Source organism: Phanerochaete carnosa, assembly GCF_000300595.1.
Source record: "Phanerochaete carnosa HHB-10118-sp unplaced genomic scaffold PHACAscaffold_3, whole genome shotgun sequence".
Taxonomy (NCBI): Eukaryota; Fungi; Basidiomycota; class Agaricomycetes; order Polyporales; family Phanerochaetaceae; genus Phanerochaete; species Phanerochaete carnosa.
The window spans coordinates 3,543-24,537 of NW_006767630.1; the positions used below are offsets into that span (position 1 = coordinate 3,543).

Here is a 20,995-nt window from a genome sequence, read left to right on the forward strand (position 1 = left end):
TCACTTCGCGTATACCTTCACTGTATCTTCCTTAAGCTACGGTACAAATCAGGTTGTGCTACAGCTCAAGGAGTAGCTTCCTGATTGATATGTCCTTTGGTTCAGCAGCACCTACACTACTCTGACAGGTATGTCACCATATATTCTGTGGTAGTCACAGCTGACGATTATCTAGATGTGTAATCATATGTAGCTGGCATGTCGGGTGATAGGTGTCACTCATGTAAGCTCATAAGTCTGCTGTTGTGTTTTAAGGGCTCACACTTTTAGCTTTGTGCAGGGTATCCATGCAAGTCTCAGCAAGTCATGACAGATGTGAAGAGTACTAAGCACGGTGTCTGTCTGGAAGATTAGCATGTACTGTAGTGTAGTAATAGTCCCTAGAGCTTTGTATCTTCCCTAGTTTTGTCAGGAATATATTGCTTTTTATTGTCAAATTTTCATGCAAATAGAGCGAAAATTCAATGAAAAATGTGTAATTTATTCAAACGGGTACTGCCGACGTATTCAAACCCCGCTGCAGAACACCTCGGGAATATGGAAAGACCAGCCCGTTACCCAATCTCGTTAGCTAACCGTTAGAGCTTGCCTAACGGTGCACTGATGTTATTTACTTATCTTTCTGACAGTTAGGTAACGAGGAGACGCGCGTCACGTACCGCGCAGTGAACTGTTCGGTAACGGCATCAACTCATTTATACCTCACGGCGCGCCGGCGGTGTAGGCCTCACGAGGAGATACCAGAGCCAATGCTTGCGTTGACATGTGCAGGGGTATGTTTGACCTGGTGTGACTTAGGTAATAGCTGGCATTGACGATGTTCCTACATGTTGGTACAGATTAGACTTGTGCTAAATGACTGGGCTTTAGGGTTATGCCCTTGCAACACTGAATACAACATTGTCAAGGCCCACAAAGAATACAAGGTGGTTGTGAAGTTCCTCGTAGAGGTAACAAAGTCCAGCGCGAACACTTATCACCGTGTCTTGCATCAGGTCTATCTGGATGTTTGGTGAGTTGGAACGACATCTCTACTAGCCGTGACTGACTTTGGCTGTTAGTAACTACCTCCAGGCAGGTACTGTGGCACAGCAAGATGAAGATACCGTTGTCCAGGGGGCGATGGCCTATATGGTTCTTGATACTGATTAGCTGTATTGTTTACATACCTGATGGCCCTGGTCTGTTGTTTTATTTGTCTTCGTTGCCCTGTAGCTGTAGCTACCAGAAATGTAGTGCCATCTGGTCTTTGATCTAACCACAAAGCCACGAGCTGTATTGGCACCTAAGTGAACAATAACCTGCCCAACATAATACCATCTAACTGACCAGCCTCTGAACAGGACGTAGCCTTCCTAATAACCTAATAAAAGGTAATTACCTGTTGTTAGCTGGCCGTTAGCCTAGGAGGTTTTCCCTGATGTGTCTAGCCTATGTGAGTTTCTGCCTAGCCCATCTGAGTTTCTGCCTAGCCCATGCAAGTTTTTGTCCAGCCTATGCAAGTTTCTGCCTAGCTCGTGTGAGTTTCTGTTCAGCTCATGCGAGTTTGAGCGGTGGAATTTTCACCTATGCACATGCTGATGCACAAAGATGTACAAAGGTGCACTTTTGCACAGGCATGTGCACTGCTACAGATGCCTAGCAAGTTTGGCATGGGCAATGGCAAGTTTTATGTGGGCATGGTGAGTTTGGCATGAGCGATGGCAAGTTTTATGCAGGAAAAAGTGCACGTATGTGCACTTTTGCACACGGTTGTGCTCTGATACACACCTCATCGCACTTAAGTGTGACAATTATAAAGGTTGCTATTGGACAAAAAAACGAATTTGGTGCTGGTGTAGTCTGTACATACAGTTTGGTGGACAAAAGTGTGTGACCTTGAACGAACAAGCATGAACGAGCATGAATGCACACGAACGCATATGAAAGTGCACGAAAGCGGGTGAACGTGTGTGATTGTGCATGAAAGTGCACGAATGTACACAATTGTGCATGCCGCTGAGCTTTGGTTTTTGTTATGTCCTGCTTTGAGATTGGTAATAGCACTAATGTGTGTGCGTTCGTGCATGTTCATGCATGTTCATTCACATTTGTTCACGTTTGTGCGCGTTCGTGCATTCATTTTATTGTTCAGTTTGGTGTAAGTTAGTAATTGGCTTTTATTTTTGTGATTATGCATCTCATTTGAATTGTCGAGTGCACGAAAGTGTGCGAAAGTGCGAGAAGGTGCACGAAGATAAACATTCAGCCAAAATGAAACTGTGACAAAATGAATACGTAGCTTATCTGATGCACACTTTCACATGCAAAAGTGCACAAAAGTGCACAAACGTGAGCTTTCATGCACAATGGCACACGTTAGTGATCAAATGCGCATCATCATGCACAAACATGCATGAAAGTGCACGAACACACGTGCAAAATCCTAGACGCACATCGAAAACAAAAATTTGCAGCCAGCGCGAAGGTGAGAATTTGTTTTTGTCCAATAACACCCTTGATAGACAATGCGCACAACAGTGAATAGAGTATCACATTTGTGCATATATCCTCACTAGCTGTCAATCATACGCAGTGAGTTTTTGCACTATGCTGCAAGTTTTTATTTTTGTCCATGGTAAACTGTGATAGGCGCACGAGATATGCTCGCGCATGCTCACTCATAGGCAAACGCAGGCCATATAAAATGTGAGTATATTTATGTAGCTAAATATTATACATGCTCTTGACCACTTATACCTGCGGCCCCTCATAATCGTGCATAATCGTGACACGTACAGCTGTCTTTGCTTGTCGTCACTTTAGCGGTGATTATTTGCAATTATTTGCACCCACAATCAAAGCCCGGCTCGCACATAATTGCCATAATGTGCATGATTGCTCATAACCCAGACCCCATTTTACTGATGTATTACAAAGTCCACTGAAGTCTGCTGAAAAAATTATTAGCGGCACAATGGCAGCTAATGGACACACCACTGACACTGTGCAAACATAAAATATGTGTGAGACCGCTGAATTAAACCTCTTCCCGCTCCTCTATTGCCGAAATTGATCGTATCCACAATCGCTGCGCCTCTGCAGCAGGGCGTGTCGGCGTTATGCTTCCGGGAGTCATATGGCCGTCCGAGAGCGGCGGATCGGTTGACGCGATGACAGAGGTAAAAGTAATCAAAGGGGTTCGCGTTGTTGTAGGGCTTGCTGCCATGTGCAATCCAAAAAGGGATGGTTTGCCTCCACCCTTCCCAGTCGCGAATTTCGAGTACACAGGCAGGATGATGGGCGATGGGCTTGCCTGAGCGCAGTCGTTGCCTGCAACGCGTGATTCAAATGTGCTCTTTTGTTGCGAAGACCACTTACTTGATAGCCGGACATGTCTCCTTTGAGTCTGATACTTCGTCGTTTCTCCGGCAAATTGGTCTCGCTGTTTCAAGCAACGACGTCGCAGCATGACCAGATATACTCCAAACCCAACAGCGAGTATGACTGCTGTAATGGCTATCCCTGAGATATCTCCAGGGCTAAGCCGTCGCGGTTTGGTTGTGAGTGTGGGAGGCGAGCCGTCGGGTGCCATGGAAGATAGACCAGCTGGTGGATGTGGCCCACCAGGTGACGGGCCGTCATGCTCGCCGTGAAGGGCAGCCATTGTCGCGGTAGTCAATACCACAAGTCGCTATGAACGCACACGGCGAATGAGCCGCTGGAGAGCTGTATGAGCGTCGCTCTTATGACTCTGGTGGGCGCGTCTTCCTGGATCTGACCGGGGACATCAAGGTCATAATCTAGCACACTGGAGCTTACGTCCAGGCGCAAGCACAGTAACACCATATATGTGGTAAGGCTTTCTGGATAACGGTCAGTATCAAAGCATTCATAGCTGTACCTATCTCGAAACCATCTGCGGCGTTGGCGACGAACATGATTACATAGCATCAGAGCGCCTAAATGATCCGTAAGCAACAAAAACAAGATGATCAAGAAGGATAGAGGCACCCGGCAGAACAACAACAGTCAACCCGTCAGCGGTATCTTACTCCTTCCGAGTCCTTCATCGTGGGTACCTAATTCCGGACTGGGAATTTCAACTACACCAGAGTCGGAACAGGTTCGATATTATGCGAGATGCCTGTATAGCAAAATGTGTAGTATATATACTAGCTATCAGCCCCAAATGATAATAACATGCTCGACAAAGTGGCGAATAGGACTTGAAGAGCAGAGCAAGAATGCCCGGACAAAATGTGCGCTTAACCATGAATTCGGCAATAAGCGCGATGCGATCATCAGCCACAAAGCCCGCAATCAGGACATGCATTTCCGTACACGTCTTGAGTAACATCTACCGCGCCACTTGCAGGTGCCATAATGACGACCTTGCCAGTGGTAACCGCAGAATCTTCGGGTCACGCAACTAGAAGGCTCTCAAATTCGTGATGCGGAGAACTCCGTCACGTGCATCGCCGAAGGGCGCTCTCGAGCTCCGGCTTGATTCCGCCCCTCATGCTCATCTTCCTGCTCGCTCAAGCTGCCACTTGCGCTACAGGGGCTGTGTCACTACCCAGCTGAGCTGAAGTCACGGACTCATCAAACGCATCGCTATTATGGAATTTTAGGCCTGTCTTCGTCGCCAGCTTCCGCATTTTGTAATCCGTCAGACGGCGCGTTGTCTGCTTTGTTAGAAGGTAAGCAGAGGATCTTAAGGCTCCTGATCCCACAATACTTGTTTATTGACGGCGCGCGACATCGTCAGGCATACCAGCACGTCGTCACCATGGACGACATCCCGAATATTCTCCGACATTGATGACGGCCTGCGTCTCTCGCGGGTGCAGTTATCGACGCCGGCCCGCAAGGACGTGAGGATTACGGCACTGTGAATGAAACTCGGTACTTATCTACCCGCAGCGGACGGCGCGATACCAGCTGTTCTCGACGTTGACCAGCCGGGAGACCGCGATGGCAGAGACGACGACGTGGCTCATTACAGGGTGCGCAAGCCTTTTGTTGCTATCTGTCAGTCATTCTGAGCAGTACCAGGAGTTCACGCGGTATTGGGCTCGAGACAACTCGCCAGCTACTTCAGTCGCCCTCGAACGTCGTTATCGCTACCTGTCGTAGCCCGTCCACCGCAAAGGACCTGCAAGCCCTGGCACAGAGCGGCGATGTCCAGGGCAAGCTGCACATTCTTCCACTCGACACTGCGGATATGAAGAGCATTGACGCGGTAGCGAAGCCTGTGGAGGACATTGTCGGGGATGGCGGGCTAGACTACCTGTTGAACAACGCGGCAATCGTGAGTAGCTTACCTCCTTCTTCGCCCTCCTACACCCGTGTTGCCCCATGCAAGCACCTTTAAGGAGGCTTTGTGAAAGCTGAGCATTGTATGCAGAACGTCGGCAACGACTCCGGCTTCGCCTTCTCGCCCGACGATCTCATGCGTACTATGAACGTGAACGTCGCCGGGCCCGGGCACCTCGCGCAGACGCTCCTCCCACTGCTAGAGCGTGGCCGAAATAAGACGATTCTGAACATGACAAGCGGTCTCGGAAGCGTCGGCCTCGATTGCGGACCCAAGTGCGCGACGTACAGCCTCAGCAAGATCGCGGTGAATATGCTCGTGCGTCCATTTTTTTTCTCAGCCGTGGCTGATGGTATGCTAAGTGGAACTTGTATAGACGTATAAGCAGGCGAAGGCACGGCCCGACTTTGTCGCTATCTGCCTTGATCCAGGCTGGGTGAAGACAGGTGTGCTCTTTTCACTGCTATGCTGTACTACCCGCAATACTTAGACGGGTCCGAACAGAGTTGGGAGGAGAAGGCGCCGTGCTCGAGCCGGCCGAGAGTGTCAGTAATGTCCTGAAGGTCCTCACGAACCTCAAGTCCTCGGACTCCGGCAAGTTCTTCCGGTACGATGGGAATACGATACCGTGGTAGGCCTGACTTGGGTCTGACTAGGACTATTCTGTATCTCTGATTCGCAGAACACCACGAGATAGTGTACACTTTGAATCTGTGTCTCTGGAATTTTACCTCTCGTAGGCAGACAAGCATCATCTTTCTCGCCTGCTGCAGACTCCCGCGGGACATCATCTGAGCTCAAGCTGTCGCAACGCACGCACTACAGGCCGCATACGTCCTCTCAAATGTTTCACTAGCGGGACGGAAGTCTTGTCCATATTGTTTCCAGGCGTGTCTCCCGGCGGCACCGTGCATCGGCTACGCGTTGAAGATGCGCAAGCCTCCTCTCTAGTAGTGTTGTCCATGTTCCTGGAGTTGGTCGCGTTGAGAAAAGTACATATCGCCTTTCTGAATCGTCCTTCGCACTGGTAAGTTACTGTAGCGGAGCAGTGCTGATTTTCAGTTCCCGCTCAATGTGGTGACGTCAAACAAATGCAACCTTCCGCCTTAGGACGTCCCACCCTTGCATCTCGACACTCTGGTCAAGCCGCTTCAGCCCGCCCCGCTCCCCCAGCCAGTCTTTGCGATACTTTCGGGCCATCGCTGCGGAATACCGGTGCCCCGGCTGTCGCTACCACCCTATATTGAGATCACAGAACACAGTTGCGAATACATCATTAGGTATTTGGTTCCCCAGACAAGATCTTGAGTGCTTCGACGACTGATGATCCTCTCCTACGTTTGCCGAGCGCTATAGACCAGCCTCCTCCGAGTCCTTCTAGACAACTATGTTCTGCGCACATCATCTCACATGCTCAGCTGGACGCCAGACACCTTCCCTCAGGGTAGCACTCGGGCCCGGGAGCTGAAGCCCCTGATCCCTCTCCCGAGTTTCCTTTCTTGCCCGAAGGGTTAAAAAGCGCACGCCGCTGGAAGCTGCGCGACGCCACATGTGTCACAGTGTCAGCATAGTTGTCCTGCTTCTGAGAAGGCCAAGAGGCTACTCTGCGCTTACCGACTGTGGTCCTCTACACGACGAGAGTGGGTGGAGAATCCATCGCTTGGTATATCAGCGAGATGGCTCACGGAGGACGCGAGAAGACCATTATCGCCGTCCTCGTCGAAGGCGAGAGACTTGGCGGTGTTGGCAGGCGATGCAAGGATAGAAGACGCACATGCGAGGAGCGTGAGCAGCGCGATGCGATAGTTGAGCTGCATTTTTTTATTGGTTAAGACTATGCGCAGTGGGTATCCAGTTTGAGTGCCTTTGCCATGCCTGTGATCGGCTTGGTCAGGTTATATAGCCTTACCCAGCGCCCTCTCAAGGACATGAATAGCCTCTCTTCTCCGACATCTATCGTGCGTGAGCATCGCACAAATAAGATGCCTCTGAGCCCGATGGTTGCATGAATTTGCTCATTGCATCTGGAGCCACTGCATCTCGTAAACAAGAACTGCAGCGGGACACAAGCAACAGGGCCAGTAGATGGGAACTAGTCAATGACCCGACAGGCCCATCCATCGCCGAAGGATGAGTCATCGTGTCGTTCTAACAACGAGCGATTGCATAGCCGGCTGCTAGCCTGAGGTTATCATGGGCTGAATAGCCATTTGATCAATGGACTGCCTTTGCCCAACTTAGTCGTGTTATCTCTTGCGTCAAGTTCAATGTGGGAGAGTTCACAAGCTCCCTAAACTCATGATGCGGCATGCGCAAGTACGGCGGACAGATAGTAGTCGCCTAATCACAGTGCTGGGTAAGAAATCGATAGGCCCCCATCTCTTTGTGCTGAACTATAACACTTCGCAAAGTACTACTTTGAAACGCCATACAATATTCATGCCCACACATTTCAACACCGCGGAAGCGCCTACACGACCACAGGCCATCCCGAGGAGAAGTCCAATAGGTTGATCCCAAGCTGTAGTCGGGGTGATATCTCAGAGTAAGCTCAATCTGGTCGCATTAGTAGCGCAAGCAGACATACCAAGCTCGTAGTGGCGGTGTAATAGTCTTTGGATACAAAGGGTGAGGCTGCACGCACTGTAGATATAACAAACTCGACTTACGATAAACCATGACGGTGCCGTCTACATCTGCCATGAGATCTTGACCGCCTGGCCCCACTATCTGCGAACAGGAAGATTATCAGTCGCGAAGATGCGGAGACGCGGAGAGAAGTACCGATCCGTGGGTACCGAGGACTAAGGTACCTCCGCCATCCGTCAAGGCAATACCGCTCTGATCTACAAATGGTCCCGCCGCACTGCCGTCGTACCAGATCAGCAAGCTCTAAATGCTTGATGTGTAGGTGCGCGGAATGCGCACCTAGAGGACCGTCCAACACGGATGTTGTACGTGCTATTTAACCCTTCGCAGCAGTTGTCCCAGCTGGAGAACAGATAATAGAAGCTTCCCTGTTTCCAGATGACCGAGGCTTCTATTGCGCCGTTGTTTGCCGTCCGCTGAGCCAGCGAAATTACATCTGAGCTGCTCGGCTTTCCGGTTGATGAGCTAAGCCTGCGATTTGCCGAAAGAGAAATTGAGTGCAACGCATCGTTCCGCTGATAACTGTGCACTTACATCATTCTAGACAAGAGGACATGCTCAGTGGTCGCGAGACATGTGACTGTGGCAAGTCGTCGCATTTGACTTACTCTTTGATGCCCGTCCAGAACGACCCGAGTGATAGGACCCAGCTACTTCCGTCTGTGTAATGCATTCCATGAACGATGGTCTCTGATCATAGACCCCGGAAGACTCACCAATAAGCAGGCTAGTATGACGAGACATTCAGCGTCCGTTTATGGCCATCATTGAAAAGCTATCCACAGCACTCACTTGGGGTCAATCGCCTGTGGGTCCACGTCAGTCTTTCCAGCTCTGGATGACGATCAAGACTAACATTATAGCTATCGCCAGTCTCAGTAGAGGTGACGAGCCCATAATCTGTCCACGATCCTTCATCACGGCCTTTCAATCTCGAATGCTAGCGATATACGCATGGTAGACGTACCTGGTAAACCGGTGGGAGAAGTGGCAAAGAATATGCCAGACTATATATCAAGCGTTAGCCGTCCTGGAGAAACCTGAAATGTCGACACAGAGTACACACATTCTGCGACCCGAAGGTTGATGCCGCATAGTAGAGCTGAGAGCCGCACGATCAGGTGATGAAGCGATCACTGGGGAAAGCAAAAACTCGACTCACGTAGAACTGGCCGTCCCTATACGTGCAGTCTGGTGCCCATAGGTCTCTAAAAAGCTGAGCTGGTATTAAGAGGAGAAGATTTAAACGATCGTACCCATTGGTCGTCCCGGTGAACTGATTGGTCTCTGACGGTGCGCCGTCGGGCCATACCGACCCAATGAGCGTCCAGTTGATTCTATCCGGGGAAGTATGGATAGGAATGCCAGTACCCGTCGCTGAATAAAGAGCACGTTCACGTTAGACTATCTGTATAGTGTTCGTGAGTATCAGCGACTCACCGTAGATAAAGTAAGTTCCAGAGTCGTCCTTACAAATGGTAGGGTCATGCACGGAGATATCTCCGGTCACTCTCCCTGGATTGGGTTGCGCGACAGCAGCCGCAGCGAATGCTAATAGGGGGAGGATGCTGGTAAACATTACAAAGGAGCACCTGCAGTAAGCCGGATGGCGCATCCAAATACTTCAAGGCTTTATATACATTGCACAGCCGACCCGAGGTGATGAAGAAACTTGCTAATGCGGTCTGGCTTACTGCTAGTTCTGGTAAGAACGCGTGGAGAGTGAGCTTCCTTCGTGGCGTCGGGCCGTTGCAACTCCGCCTGACCAGGTCATGTGCGAAACGCTTATACAGCTGCAATATGACGATGCGGACTGTGGAGAGGATCTTCCGAACTTGCATTCGCCGAATTCATTTGGATCAGTGAGAAAATGGAACATGACTGATGATTATCTCCCGAAGGGACGTACCAAGGCCGATGCAACGCATATTGTTCACAACTCCACCTTACATCTACAAAATCGCATTACCCTCGGATGAGGCATTACCTCAACTATCAGATACAGGGACAAATGCAGGGAAGCCGGGCCTCAGGAGTGGAGACCCAATTTTCTGTATATCAGAGTTGGCTCCGTCCAGAAAATGTGCTTGAATTGACATTAAATACGAGGATTGGAATGATGGAACACGTCCCTGATGATGCCACCACGCTCTCAACCCTGCGACGCCGCGACTGAGGATGGCACATTGAATATGACGGAGGTGAATATAGTCGACGATAGTGCAGCCTGTGTAGCCGCGCCCGGATTTGTCCGCGAAGGTGAGCGCAGTGCACCAAGGATCTTGATACGCATGGCCTCAACCATGTGGTGGTTCTTTTCGTGGTCTACCCAGCGTAAAGCTTGAGCATCAAATCATACGAGAAAGGGAAGGAATCACGCACCATCGGGAAGCATACCGACTCCAAGCTGCCGGAAGGCGACATCTTTGCGCGGCCTCTCCAGTGTAAGTCTGTGTTTCCGGCGGACCAGCAAAACCGCGCATGCGACGGCGAGCGCAAGAAAGAGTACGCCTCCTACCGCCGCCGACGCAATGATGCCCGGCGGCACGATCCTCTCCGCCCGTGCTGTGCCCGCCGGAGTGGATGAGGATGTCACATTGCCACCCAGTGGAGGAACATCCTTCGTGCCCGTGAAGGTGAGGTAGTCAAGCCAAAGCGTGGGTCCGTCGGATGCACTTGCAATGACGAGCTTGTGCTTCCTGTCGTCCGGCGGCTGCACATTGAGAAAAAGAGATCTGTACTGGGCAGGCGACTGTGGTGACATTGTATACCGAATAGGTGTAGCGTCGTCGAGCGTCCACATGAGGTCGACTCCCGTGTTATCGATCGTCCCATACGCAGCAATGAATGTACCTGCCCAAAACTTGTTGGTGCAAAGAGCATAAAAAATCAAAGAGTTTCATACCGTTGAAGATAAATGTCACATTTGCGCCTGTGCTCCTCGTCCCATACGTCGTCTCATTGGGGTTGCTCGACATGTTACCGAGATACCAGTCTCCGTGATAGACCAATGTAGGATCTGCGCTGTAGACCTCGTTGATCGTTGCCGCCGGGCTCGAGCCGGTCGGACTGAAGGGGTTGAGGTTGCTGCTCATGGCGACAGAGGGCGTTGAGCTGAGGAGTAAGGGGTGATATACAGAACGAGGAGGGGGTCCGCCTAAATATATGTATTAGGGTCGAGCCTGGCGGCGAGGCGGTGGAAAACAAACCAGTCCCGCAAATCCCTATGAAGTTGCCATCTCATCAGTGATGTCAGACAAAGGAGAGGCGAGTACGGAACGGAAATCACCTCGGACGTGGAAGGCAAGGACTTGCCGTGAACGAAAGCGTTGTTGTGGATCAACAGCATACCTACTACGCCAAGTAGTCTAGGAGGCGACAGTTCGTTCGCAACGTTGGATTTTGGTCGATACGAGATATACTTTCCACGTAGTCCACTTGCCCGACGTGGTCCTCCGCCAAGTTTCAGTGGGCAGACAAGCGCACAAACAGCCTCACCAGTGACACCATCAGCAACACCCAACGGCATATCACCTCGGCACCGCGACCGCTATCATAACATCATCATCGCGGAACAAGCACATAACTAGTACTAGGAGTGGTATCCTGCAAGACATGGCAGAAGGACCGGCTCTTACGGCATCCCTGAGTCCTCAAAAGTCTAATATCGCGACGGGAGGCATCTTCCAAAGCAGTCTATCAAGTTTTAATCATACCAAAACAGTACAGCAAAACGTTCTCCACCAATCATCAGTTCGTTTGCGCACCCACAGCCTGCAACGTCCGTGAGCACACGTCCTTCGCAGCACATCCGTAGAACCAGAGACTCACCAATCGCTTCAAATGCTCCATGAAGACCTGCAAGCTGACGTCGTCCGTGAAAATCGCCTGGCCCGCACTGCCGCCCGCGTTGCCGTACATGCCCGTGGACATGTGCGTCGTCGAAGGGTTGAGCTTCGAGAGCAGGAACCGCGCCTGACTGCCGCCCTGGTCGCAGACAATGTATCGCGGGATCGGGGAGCGGTCGACGAGCAGTTCCTGCACAGAGGGACAGGATCAGAACACTTCAGTTCGATGTAAAAATGTAAGAAGGAAAGATCCGTACCTGGGCGTCTCGCACGGGGGCCTCGAGCAGCTCTTTGAAGTTCTCGTATCCCTCCTGGTCCTGGTAGCCGGCCTTGCGCCACTGCGCGATCGTCTCGCCGTGGAAGATGAGGATGTGAAAGAACGTGTCGAGGAGGAGGATGACGTCAGGCTTGATCGACACGCTGTCGAGCAGGACCGGCTGCGGAGGGGTGTCGAACGTATAGCTCATAAGCGTCGGCTGGATCATCGTCAGCGCGTTGTTCACGTCCTCTTCGTTCAGGACGTGCCGGTAGAACGCCGTCTCGTCTGGACTGTTGTTGAACACCTGCAAGAACTGGCTCCGGCGAAGGTGGAACATGAACTGCGGGTAGATGCTGAAGTTGTCCGACAGCCGGAACGACGTCGGGTCTTCCTTCCGGTAGTCCGCAAACTTCTGGCACAGCCGGATGAGCATGCGGTCCAGCCAGCGCAGCACGTCCGGGCTGTCGTCGATCTCGGCCTTGAAGACGGCGATGCGCGCCATCAGGACGGCCGCGGCCTCTTGGTCGAAGCTTGCCGCGATGCTCGGGGAGCCCGCCTCCGCGAAGTTGCGGGCGATGGTGGTGACACGCAGGCGCTGCGAGCCGCTCGGGTGCTGGTAGTGCGTCACGAATTGGATGAGACCACGCGAGCCAGGTTGCAGCGGCTGGCCTGCGGGCGTCACGACCTCGAAGTAGACCGCTTCGGCGGTGTGCGGTGTCACGACGTTGACCTTCCAGGCTGTCGTCTGGCCGATACCGATCTCGGTCTCGCCGACGCACGCGCTCTTCTTGCCGCTAGAGATGCCGTGGCCGATCATGCCGCTGACTTTGAGTTCCTTCGTAGTCTGGACGTCGAACGTCGCGTTGAAGCCCATTTCGAGATGGCCGTCCGGGTCCTTGTTGAACACGCGGAGGTAACTTTGCTTGAAGATTGACGTCGCGAATGAATCTGAGAGCACGATGATGCCGTTCGTTGAGTTCGGGAGCGACTTCATCTCGAGAAGGCCGATCTGGTCGAGACAGCCGGCGAAAAGGTCGACGACATGGCCATTGTTCGAGACGCGCTTCGCGAGGCCCTCGTAGAACTTGCTCGCGCGCTTGAAGTGCTTCGCGCTGTCGCGGTCGATGTCGTGGTGCGAGCGGATCGGCTCCTTGAGATCGTTGGTGACCACCATGCCTGGGCCCTCGGTCGCGGGCCCGCCAGCGAAAAGCATGATGCGACCGCCCGTGTTGGGGAAAGCGGTTTCGAGCAGCCCAACGGCGACGCTGAGTGCGGTACCCGTGCAGCGAAGGGCACGCCTGCCACTTGCGACCGGCCATGGATCGCGCGTGAGAGCCTCAAGGACGCCGGTCAGCTGAAACTCGCATTGCTGCGCCGGCATGAGGAAGCGTGCGGCGCCAAGATTCTGAGGTGGAAGGGGCTGGCCAGGGCGTGGCGCTGCACGGTTCTGCGGCGATAGACCGAGCATGTCTTGTATTTGCTTCTGGCTGTAATCCTTGTTTCCGCGGAAAACATATGACTTGTTGCATTCGGCGTAGCCGATTTCGTGTACTTGGGCCTGCCGCATACAATCAGAATGAGATTTCAATGTAAATTGTAAGGCGTACCATTGTACCGTAACTAATAAGCCCCACGAGGGCATACGGCGGCAGCAAGCTGAGGCTAACGACGATCGCGTCACGAAGCGCCTTGAAGTCCTCTTCTTCATCGAAGCAGGTATCGACGACAAAGAGAAAGATGGGAGGGACCTGCGACGGGCGCGACAGGGTGTACTCGATGGTCGTATATTTTGGTAAGAGCTCGGCGGGAAGGTTCGTGTTGGAGATGTCCTTATAGTGCGGTGGGAAGGCATTGCGCTGCAAGCAGAAGGGACATATCCATAGCTTTCCGCGTATGTCGATTTGACTGGAAGAGAATTAGCAGGCGCCGTCGGGAGTTGACTAGCATCCGCACCAGTACGGGTTGAGAACCGCACGACAGGGAGGCTTGCAGGTCACGGGCTCGTACAGCACAGGAGGGAGATCTTCTCTGACTTTGAGTGGGGTGTACAGAGCAGAAATGGGGACGACGGTGCGGGTGGCCTCGATTCTTGACGACGGCCAGACGTTCCACGACAGCCGCACGCCTGTACACAACACATCGTGAGCACGCGTAAGCAGGGCCAGGCGGGACCACTCACCGTCACGTTCTTCAACATCTTCGAAGTTCACCATGATGTTCCAGCAGCCCTAACGGTCGGATGCGCTTGATGAAACTATCGGTTCGGGTTTTAAGTGCGTAAGTCCTGCTGCTGCCGACGCTGTGCATATGACACGTACCTCCACGTCGTCTACGGCTGCGGGTGCGAAAGGTAGATATAACAAGGGAGGAGATTAGAGGCTTGAGTAGAGCGGATCTAGTGCCGAATTACGGCGGTACGATATGATAAGGGTCGTCGTCCACGCTGGAGGTGGTCAAGATTGAGCTCGGGGTCGCGCCGACGGGGGCGCAAGCGACGTGATAGAAGCGCCTATGATTAACCCTAGAGTAGGGTTATTGCAGGGCTCGCATTCGAGCATGCTCTTCACTCCCACCTTGCAGCTGCTTGCTCAACGTCATCACCAAGAATACGCCACTTTCTAGTGTTATTTGTATCTACGCAAAACTTGCGCGTCCGTGCTCGGCTTCTCGCTCAGCTCACGCGCCTCGCAGAACACGGCCGGCGCCTACGCCTGGCTTAACACGTCAGTACTACGCGCTTTACGCGACCTGAGCCACGCTTCTCTCTCGCATTTCGTTTCCCGTGCCCTTAGACACCTAGACCTCTCGCCCCAGAGGGAACTTAGACGTCGCTACCGGCGGCATGAGACTTCGCTGTCTGCTAGCCCTTCTACCGCTCACCGCCGTACTCGCTTCGAGTCCACCCGTCCAGGTCGAATTGCGCACGTCATGGGCACCTCCGCCGTTCCTCGTTGAGCTACTGTAAGTTTCCTCTGTCCTGATGATCTGCACAGACAATGAGACCTGCCACAGAGAGACCATCGCCATAGAAGACCCCGAATCCTATTTTCCTCTGCTCGACCGCTTCACGCACCCGGAGTGGTCCCCGCTCGCTCAGGACCAAGCTCACGAAAATGTGTATCGCAACGCGCTCGAAACCGCCTTAGCTGCAGGATATCTGGCTGAACCAGGCGAACTCGCGGCTATGGAAGCCACCTTTGCACTACATTCGTCGACGCCGAGACTCGAGGCAGCCTACCAGTTTTATTCGGACAACCAAGCTGGACGTGGCGCAGACTGCGGGTCCTGGGTGGACTGGTACGGAGACGTTGTGTGCAGCGTGGAGGATCTTCAAAGACTGGCGGGAATCAAGGCAATAGAAGCTGGGGAAGTGGCTGCACGGAATGGGTTCGTAGCCATATCTTTCGATCGTGGCTGCTCACTGAATCCTGTCCTATTCAGTTCTGCCTCTGACGTTAAAGTCTTACCGTTTGATCATATTCGACCTTCACCTGATCTTACTCTCGATCGGCCCCCGCAAACGGCGGTCCTGTATGCTACCCTGACTTCGTCGAACTTCCGCAATCTTCACTCTTTCCTCTACGCTGCGTCAGCTGGTCCTAGACCACATATACAGTACATCTTACGGCACATTCCGCCAACGGGACATGCCTCTGACAGAGAGCGAGCGTACCTCTCAGGCTACGGTGTCGCACTCGACCTAAAGAAGATGGACTACCTCGCCATGGATGACCGCAGACAGAGTGAGTAGCACCCATCGGCCCCTTTCGCTCACACTGATATTGAGCACACGAGCAGGCTCAGCGGACGATTCCGATGCCTCGGACGACGCCCTCAGTGCACCCGGAGAAGCTGACGTCGTTGCCGCACTGCTGCAGCAATACCCCGAGGACGCCGACACGGACTACACCATCCCTCTCACCTCGGACGAGCTCTCCAACATCGGTCTACAGGCCACACAGCTCATTGCTGACGCTTCAGACCCACTTGCGACACTCAAGCAGCTCTCGCAGAACTTCCCCAAGTACGCGAGTTCCATCGCTCGCCGTGTCGTCGTTAGCGACACACTCGAGGACGAGATCACGCTCAAGAACACCAGGGCCCCGGCCGGTGCGAGCATGGCCTGGCTCAACGGTTCGCCGCTCACGGAGGGCGATATGAACCCGCTGTCGTACGTTCGCTCTCCCCTTGCCCGCGTAGCTAGCTAACAACCGGACTCCAGGCTGCTGCGCCTCCTGCGCAAGGAACGCGCGGTCATGCGCCAGCTCGCCGCGCTCGGGCTCAACACGACGCAGTCGCTCGACGTGCTCACGCACCGCGCCGTCGGCGCCGCGCAGGCCGACACGGGCGCGCTCGACGCGCTCTTCGACGCGAGCGACCGCCCCGAGGGCGGCGCGGCCATCGTCTGGTGCAACGACCTCGAGCAGGACGCGCGGTATGCGCGCTGGCCCGACAGGCTCAGCACGCTGCGCGGCGTCATGCTCTACCCCGGCCAGCTCCCAAGCCTGCGCCTTCACCTCTACAACATCGCCCTCGTCCTCGACCTGAGCCAGCCCGCCGGACTCGGCTTCATTACCAATGCTGTTGTGTCTCTCATCTCGCGCGGTATTCCCTTCCGGTTCGGCATTGTGCCCAGTGTGGAGACAGAGGAGAGTACGTATTAGTAGTGTTGGAGTATATTCGTATGACGCTGACCAAAAAGTGCAGGCTTGAAGATGGCAAGACTAACTTACTGGCTATTTGAGAACATCGGACAAGATAAAGCATTGAACTTCATTGCCCGCGTGAGTAAGTTGATGCCTCGTCTGGATGTAATCTGAGCTTTTCCTTCACAGCTGGCGCGCCTCCAACTTGGGAACCCCTTTGCCGAGCCGACGTTCGACTGGTCGCTCGTTACCTCCGAATTCACAGACCTGCTCGCCAGGACCGAAGGTCTTTCCGCCTCACTCGCCTCCATTTTTGACGGAGAAGACGAAGAGATGGAGCACAAGGTCGCGGCCGCACGTGCGTACGCGGCGCGCCTCGCCGCGGATCTGACTAGTGCGCCGCGCGGCCATGTGTTCATGAACGGCAAGCATTTCGATCTCGACGATGACATCATGCGCAACATGCAGTTCATGGGCACTCAGATGTTCCAACACCTACAGGAACAGGTGCGCATTTCTCTCTCTCTCTTCACTTGTACTCCCTTGCGTAGAACTGAGCGCCGTTACCCAGCTGCTCGCCGGTGCTTTGACGGATGACGACGCCGAACACATCGCGACATACTTCTACGACCTGCCCACCACCGCTGCGCGCCGCAATCGGTATATCTACCCGAGTGGCAAGAACAGCGAGCTCGTCTTGAACGTCCCCGAGCTGCTCGCCAAGGCAAGCTTTTCGAGCGGCCAAGACGCGTTCGTGTACCCGCGTAAGTATCTTTCGTGAACAGGTAGTGTGCTTGGGAAGGCTCACGGTATGCGTAGCGGGCGAGGCTCAGGTTTCACTTACGACGCTTATCATTGCGGATCTCGATTCCGAAGAGGGGCTTGCGCTCGCCAAGGAGGCGCTGATGGCTATGGTACGTGGTAGATCCTCGTTTTCTTATCTTGTTCTGATTAGTTCTCTGTAGGAAGAGGATAGTCCTGCGCGTGTATCGTTCGTGCACAATCCCTCCAACTCCACCGCTCGAGCATCAACCTCGGCTTTCCTGGGCCATCTCGTTACAGAGAAAAAGCTCTCGAAACTGGGGCCGGAGAGATTGCTCGAACTGTTGGATTCTCCGCCGCTTGCGAGGGGGCAAGAGGGCGAGCAGGTCGTCCTCTCGGCCGGTGGGGGAATTGACGAAATCCTGGATGGCGCGTCTCTGGCCGCTCTGGACGACGATCCTTTCGTGCGTGCGAGCCGATTTTTGCTTCGAGAGCTCAAGCTCGCGCCCGGCGCGCAGGCTGTGGTAGTGAACGGCCGGGTATGTCTTTCGCCGAGATGCACCAATGTAAAACACGGGCTAACGCCGAGCGAAGGTTGTTGGCCCTTTTGTTCCAGGCGGCATCGTTGCCGAAGACCTGCACGCCTTATATATGTACGAACAGCACAAGCGCGTCGGGCCCGTTGTCGAGGCACTCGAGGAGGTGGCCGACCTCGAGCGCCTAAGTAGAAAGGGTGCAGCCGAGCTCATCGCTCGCGCGGCATCCCTCATCTCTAGCATTCATCAGCCGGACCCAAGCGAGGTCGGCTTGTTCAACGCCCCGGTTCGGCCACGCAAGAGAAGCTACCAGCTACTTGGTGGCGAGCATACGTGAGCCCTACCCCTGTATTGATCGTGAAGGTCGCTCTACAACTGTCTTTTACTCTCGCAGGAAGTATGAGTTCGGTGACAACGCAACCGCAATATTCCACGTCGGCATCCTCTTGGATCCCATAAGCGATACCGCACAGAAGTGGTCAGCACTGCTTGAGGTACGAATACCTGTCGTATTCAGATGGACATAGCTGACAGATAATGTAGTGGCTGTTGAATGACCCAGCCGTTTTCGTTGAACTGCACATCAACCCGTGGCGCTATACAGAGGTACGACCGACATATCGTACATACTGAAAGCCTCGCTGATGATGTTATAGCTCCCCCTGAAGCGGTTTTACCGCTACAACGTGCAGCCGGCGCTTCGCTTTTCGGATGCCGGGTGCGTGAAGAGTCATGCATACGTTCACAGGTACTGAAGTTAGACTCAGAGATGAGACTAAGTCACTGGTCTCCTTCAACGGCCTTCCCGAGGACCCGATTTATACTCTAGCGATGGACATACCGCCGTCCTGGTTTGTTCGCCCTCGCGAGGCGACGTACGACCTCGACAATATTCTCTTGAGCGGCCTTGGCAAGCACGAGCGCGCACAGGGTGTCTACGCGCTCTTCGAGCTTGACTACCTTGTCATTGAGGGCCATGCGCGTGAAGATGGGACACTCACTCCGCCACGGGGCCTGCAGCTGCAGCTCATCAACGGAGAGGGCAACGCTATCGCAGATACACTCGTCGTCGCCAACCTCGGCTACCTGCAGTTCCGCGCGAAGCCCGGTGTCTTTGGGCTCGAGATACGACCCGGTCGAGGCAGAGAGATCTTCGAACTCGAGAGTGCCGGGAGCGAAGGGTGGAACTCGCCTACAGCTGACCAGGCCGGAAACGAGATCACGTTGATGAGCTTCGAAGGTTTGACGTTGTATCCGCGCATGAGACGCTCGCCCGGTATGGAGCTTGTGGACGTGCTGGCGCCGCCGAGGCTGGACGAACAAGATGGGACGATTGTGGACAAATTGAAGCATGGGTATGTCGCAATGGCAGTGCACGTTGCGCAGCAGAAAGTGCTGATCTTTTACCTGCAGAATCACGTCCCTGTTTAAATCGAAGCCCGAAGAACGGACTGAAGCCGCTGAACCGGCAACGCAGCAGGCGGAGATCAACATCTTCACAGTTGCTTCTGGCCTTCTTTACGAAGTATGCATCACATCTCATGTTGGCTTCTCTCTCTGACGTTTGTTGCAGCGTTTCGCATCAATCATGATCCTTAGTGTGCTTCGCAACACGAATAGTTCCGTCAAGTTTTGGTTCATAGAGAACTTCCTCTCGCCCTCCTTCCTCGAGTTCATTCCGCACTTCGCGGAGGCGTACAATTTCCAGTACGAGCTCGTAACCTACAAGTGGCCGTCGTGGCTCCGTCAGCAGAAGGAGAAGCAACGTATCATCTGGGCGTACAAAATCCTCTTCTTGGACGTCCTCTTCCCTATGGATTTGAAGAAGGTCATCTTCGTCGACGCAGACCAGATCGTGCGCGCAGATCTCAAGGAGCTCGTGGATCTCAATTTGCACGGCGCACCGTATGGATACACGCCCATGGGCAACGACAACGAAGAGATGGAGGGATTCCGGTTCTGGAAGACCGGATACTGGAAGGAACACTTGGAAGACTTGCCGTATCACATCAGGTCCGTGGTTACTGAAATACATAATTGACAATACCTTATATGCGATGGTCAGCGCGTTGTATGTGGTTGACTTGGTTCGGTTCCGTCAGCTGGCAGCTGGGGTATGTTTTATTCTCATCCCGCCATTTGAAAACATACTAACGAACCACATTAGGACATCCTTCGTGCCCATTATCAACAGCTTTCGGCTGACCCGAACTCGCTCGCCAACCTCGATCAAGGTTTGTACATCCTGGTACCTAACTGCAACGGTGCTTACCATTTCCGACAGACCTACCAAACAACTTACAGCGCGAAGTTCCGATTGTGAGTACCATCCCTAGCTCTATGCGTCCCTTGGTTCTAACGGCGCGTGCAGTTCTCGCTACCAGAAGATTGGTTGTGGGTGAGTCTATTCATTGCCATTGGTCGAGACAGCGTGCTGATTCGGACTGGCAACAGTGCGAGACGTGGTGTACGTTCGCGTCGCAAGATCCATGACTGTATTACTGACATCACAACTGCAGGCAGCAAAGATAGGCTACACCGCGCGAAGACGATTGATCTCTGTCAGAATCCGCTCACGGTAAGCTCCCTATGTATGTCTTGCAGCGGGTGCTTAATCTGGCCTCGTGAACAGAAAGAGCCCAAGCTTGCACGCGCAAAGCACATTCCCGAATGGGAAGAGTATGACGGAGAGATTTCTCGCTTTGCTCGTCAGCTCGCCGAGAACGGGCTTATCCATTCCGGGATGGCAGACGCGGACGCGACAATTCTTGCAGACGTCGGAGCTGGGAAAGTGGCAACCGAAAACAAGCAGGGGACAGGTAGTGCGGGCGATGACGCAGAAACGCTTCACCGTCAGAAAGACGAGCTGTAGTCGGATATTTAACTGCCGTATAATTGGTTTTTACATGGATCAATTTATATCGTATCCTATATCATGTCGTTGAAGTGATGCCTCACCACAGGTAGCTGGTAACAAGGGTCATAAGTACTTACCG

General features: G+C 53.4%; 7 protein-coding genes across 7 annotated transcripts; 2 read left to right on the forward strand and 5 right to left on the reverse strand.

The window, feature by feature from the left end:
- Positions 1 to 3,019: 3,019 nt before the first annotated feature.
- Positions 3,020 to 3,646, reverse strand: PHACADRAFT_26125 (uncharacterized protein; the record flags this gene model as incomplete). Its single annotated transcript, XM_007392640.1, has 1 exon — positions 3,020 to 3,646. One exon carries the CDS (start codon positions 3,644 to 3,646, stop codon positions 3,020 to 3,022), a length of 627 nt encoding a protein of 208 aa, XP_007392702.1.
- A 1,284-nt stretch (positions 3,647 to 4,930) lies between these two features.
- On the forward strand, positions 4,931 to 6,040 carry PHACADRAFT_251059 (uncharacterized protein). The gene is made up of 5 exons (XM_007392707.1): positions 4,931 to 4,988; positions 5,038 to 5,293; positions 5,390 to 5,617; positions 5,676 to 5,745; positions 5,804 to 6,040. The coding sequence occupies exons 1-5, from the start codon at positions 4,957 to 4,959 to the stop codon at positions 5,932 to 5,934; spliced, it is 717 nt and encodes a 238-aa protein (XP_007392769.1). The 5' UTR covers positions 4,931 to 4,956; the 3' UTR covers positions 5,935 to 6,040.
- A 558-nt stretch (positions 6,041 to 6,598) lies between these two features.
- PHACADRAFT_206339 (uncharacterized protein) lies at positions 6,599 to 7,157 on the reverse strand. The gene is made up of 2 exons (XM_007392708.1): positions 6,914 to 7,157; positions 6,599 to 6,834 (listed from the first exon to the last, which is right to left on the reverse strand). Exons 1-2 carry the CDS (start codon positions 7,114 to 7,116, stop codon positions 6,714 to 6,716), a joined length of 324 nt encoding a protein of 107 aa, XP_007392770.1. The 5' UTR covers positions 7,117 to 7,157; the 3' UTR covers positions 6,599 to 6,713.
- A 612-nt stretch (positions 7,158 to 7,769) lies between these two features.
- PHACADRAFT_192563 (glycoside hydrolase family 43 protein) lies at positions 7,770 to 9,527 on the reverse strand (the record flags this gene model as incomplete). Its single annotated transcript, XM_007392709.1, has 15 exons — positions 7,770 to 7,820; positions 7,887 to 7,912; positions 7,969 to 8,029; positions 8,084 to 8,165; positions 8,228 to 8,419; positions 8,483 to 8,488; positions 8,557 to 8,608; positions 8,665 to 8,675; positions 8,741 to 8,754; positions 8,805 to 8,860; positions 8,916 to 8,955; positions 9,015 to 9,050; positions 9,111 to 9,156; positions 9,205 to 9,325; positions 9,389 to 9,527. The coding sequence occupies 15 exons, from the start codon at positions 9,525 to 9,527 to the stop codon at positions 7,770 to 7,772; spliced, it is 933 nt and encodes a 310-aa protein (XP_007392771.1).
- A 343-nt stretch (positions 9,528 to 9,870) lies between these two features.
- On the reverse strand, positions 9,871 to 11,135 carry PHACADRAFT_206341 (uncharacterized protein). Its single transcript, XM_007392710.1, has 3 exons — positions 10,854 to 11,135; positions 10,331 to 10,801; positions 9,871 to 10,273 (listed from the first exon to the last, which is right to left on the reverse strand). Exons 1-3 carry the CDS (start codon positions 11,041 to 11,043, stop codon positions 10,101 to 10,103), a joined length of 834 nt encoding a protein of 277 aa, XP_007392772.1. The 5' UTR covers positions 11,044 to 11,135; the 3' UTR covers positions 9,871 to 10,100.
- Positions 11,136 to 11,516: 381 nt separating this feature from the next.
- Positions 11,517 to 14,464, reverse strand: PHACADRAFT_251062 (uncharacterized protein). Its single transcript, XM_007392711.1, has 7 exons — positions 14,374 to 14,464; positions 14,235 to 14,309; positions 14,009 to 14,180; positions 13,663 to 13,960; positions 12,054 to 13,613; positions 11,780 to 11,986; positions 11,517 to 11,722 (listed from the first exon to the last, which is right to left on the reverse strand). The coding sequence occupies exons 2-7, from the start codon at positions 14,266 to 14,268 to the stop codon at positions 11,699 to 11,701; spliced, it is 2,295 nt and encodes a 764-aa protein (XP_007392773.1). The 5' UTR covers positions 14,269 to 14,309; positions 14,374 to 14,464; the 3' UTR covers positions 11,517 to 11,698.
- A 433-nt stretch (positions 14,465 to 14,897) lies between these two features.
- Positions 14,898 to 20,871, forward strand: PHACADRAFT_90177 (glycosyltransferase family 24 protein; the record flags this gene model as incomplete). The annotated part of the gene is made up of 25 exons (XM_007392712.1): positions 14,898 to 15,016; positions 15,068 to 15,442; positions 15,497 to 15,798; positions 15,854 to 16,226; positions 16,278 to 16,708; positions 16,763 to 16,839; positions 16,891 to 17,208; positions 17,273 to 17,465; positions 17,521 to 17,615; positions 17,667 to 17,756; positions 17,841 to 18,002; positions 18,058 to 18,332; positions 18,394 to 18,493; positions 18,543 to 18,605; positions 18,656 to 18,717; positions 18,767 to 19,354; positions 19,413 to 19,524; positions 19,573 to 20,012; positions 20,065 to 20,113; positions 20,167 to 20,233; positions 20,284 to 20,318; positions 20,371 to 20,397; positions 20,454 to 20,470; positions 20,523 to 20,577; positions 20,632 to 20,871. 25 exons carry the CDS (start codon positions 14,898 to 14,900, stop codon positions 20,869 to 20,871), a joined length of 4,665 nt encoding a protein of 1,554 aa, XP_007392774.1.
- Between the last annotated feature and the right edge of the window lie 124 nt (positions 20,872 to 20,995).

Excerpts from the sequence above, each read along its gene's own strand:
- PHACADRAFT_251059 (XM_007392707.1), top strand. The coding sequence starts at position 4,957 with ATGGCAGAGACGACGACGTGGCTCATTACAGG. Across the intron at positions 4,989-5,037 it reads ACGACGTGGCTCATTACAGG|GAGTTCACGCGGTATTGGGC; the intron begins GTGCGCAAGCCT and ends GAGCAGTACCAG. Across the intron at positions 5,294-5,389 it reads TGTTGAACAACGCGGCAATC|AACGTCGGCAACGACTCCGG; the intron begins GTGAGTAGCTTA and ends CATTGTATGCAG.
- PHACADRAFT_206339 (XM_007392708.1), bottom strand. The coding sequence starts at position 7,116 with ATGCAGCTCAACTATCGCATCGCGCTGCTCACGCTCCTCGCATGTGCG. Across the intron at positions 6,835-6,913 it reads CGTGTAGAGGACCACAGTCG|CTTCCAGCGGCGTGCGCTTT; the intron begins GTAAGCGCAGAG and ends GGCGTCGCGCAG.
- PHACADRAFT_206341 (XM_007392710.1), bottom strand. The coding sequence starts at position 11,043 with ATGAGCAGCAACCTCAACCCCTTCAGTCCGACCGGCTCGAGCCCGGCG. Across the intron at positions 10,802-10,853 it reads TGTGACATTTATCTTCAACG|GTACATTCATTGCTGCGTAT; the intron begins GTATGAAACTCT and ends AGTTTTGGGCAG. Across the intron at positions 10,274-10,330 it reads AGTCGGTATGCTTCCCGATG|ACCACGAAAAGAACCACCAC; the intron begins GTGCGTGATTCC and ends TACGCTGGGTAG.
- PHACADRAFT_251062 (XM_007392711.1), bottom strand. The coding sequence starts at position 14,268 with ATGGTGAACTTCGAAGATGTTGAAGAACGTGACG. Across the intron at positions 14,181-14,234 it reads AGATGTTGAAGAACGTGACG|GCGTGCGGCTGTCGTGGAAC; the intron begins GTGAGTGGTCCC and ends TGTTGTGTACAG. Across the intron at positions 11,987-12,053 it reads CCCCCGTGCGAGACGCCCAG|GAACTGCTCGTCGACCGCTC; the intron begins GTACGGATCTTT and ends CCCTCTGTGCAG.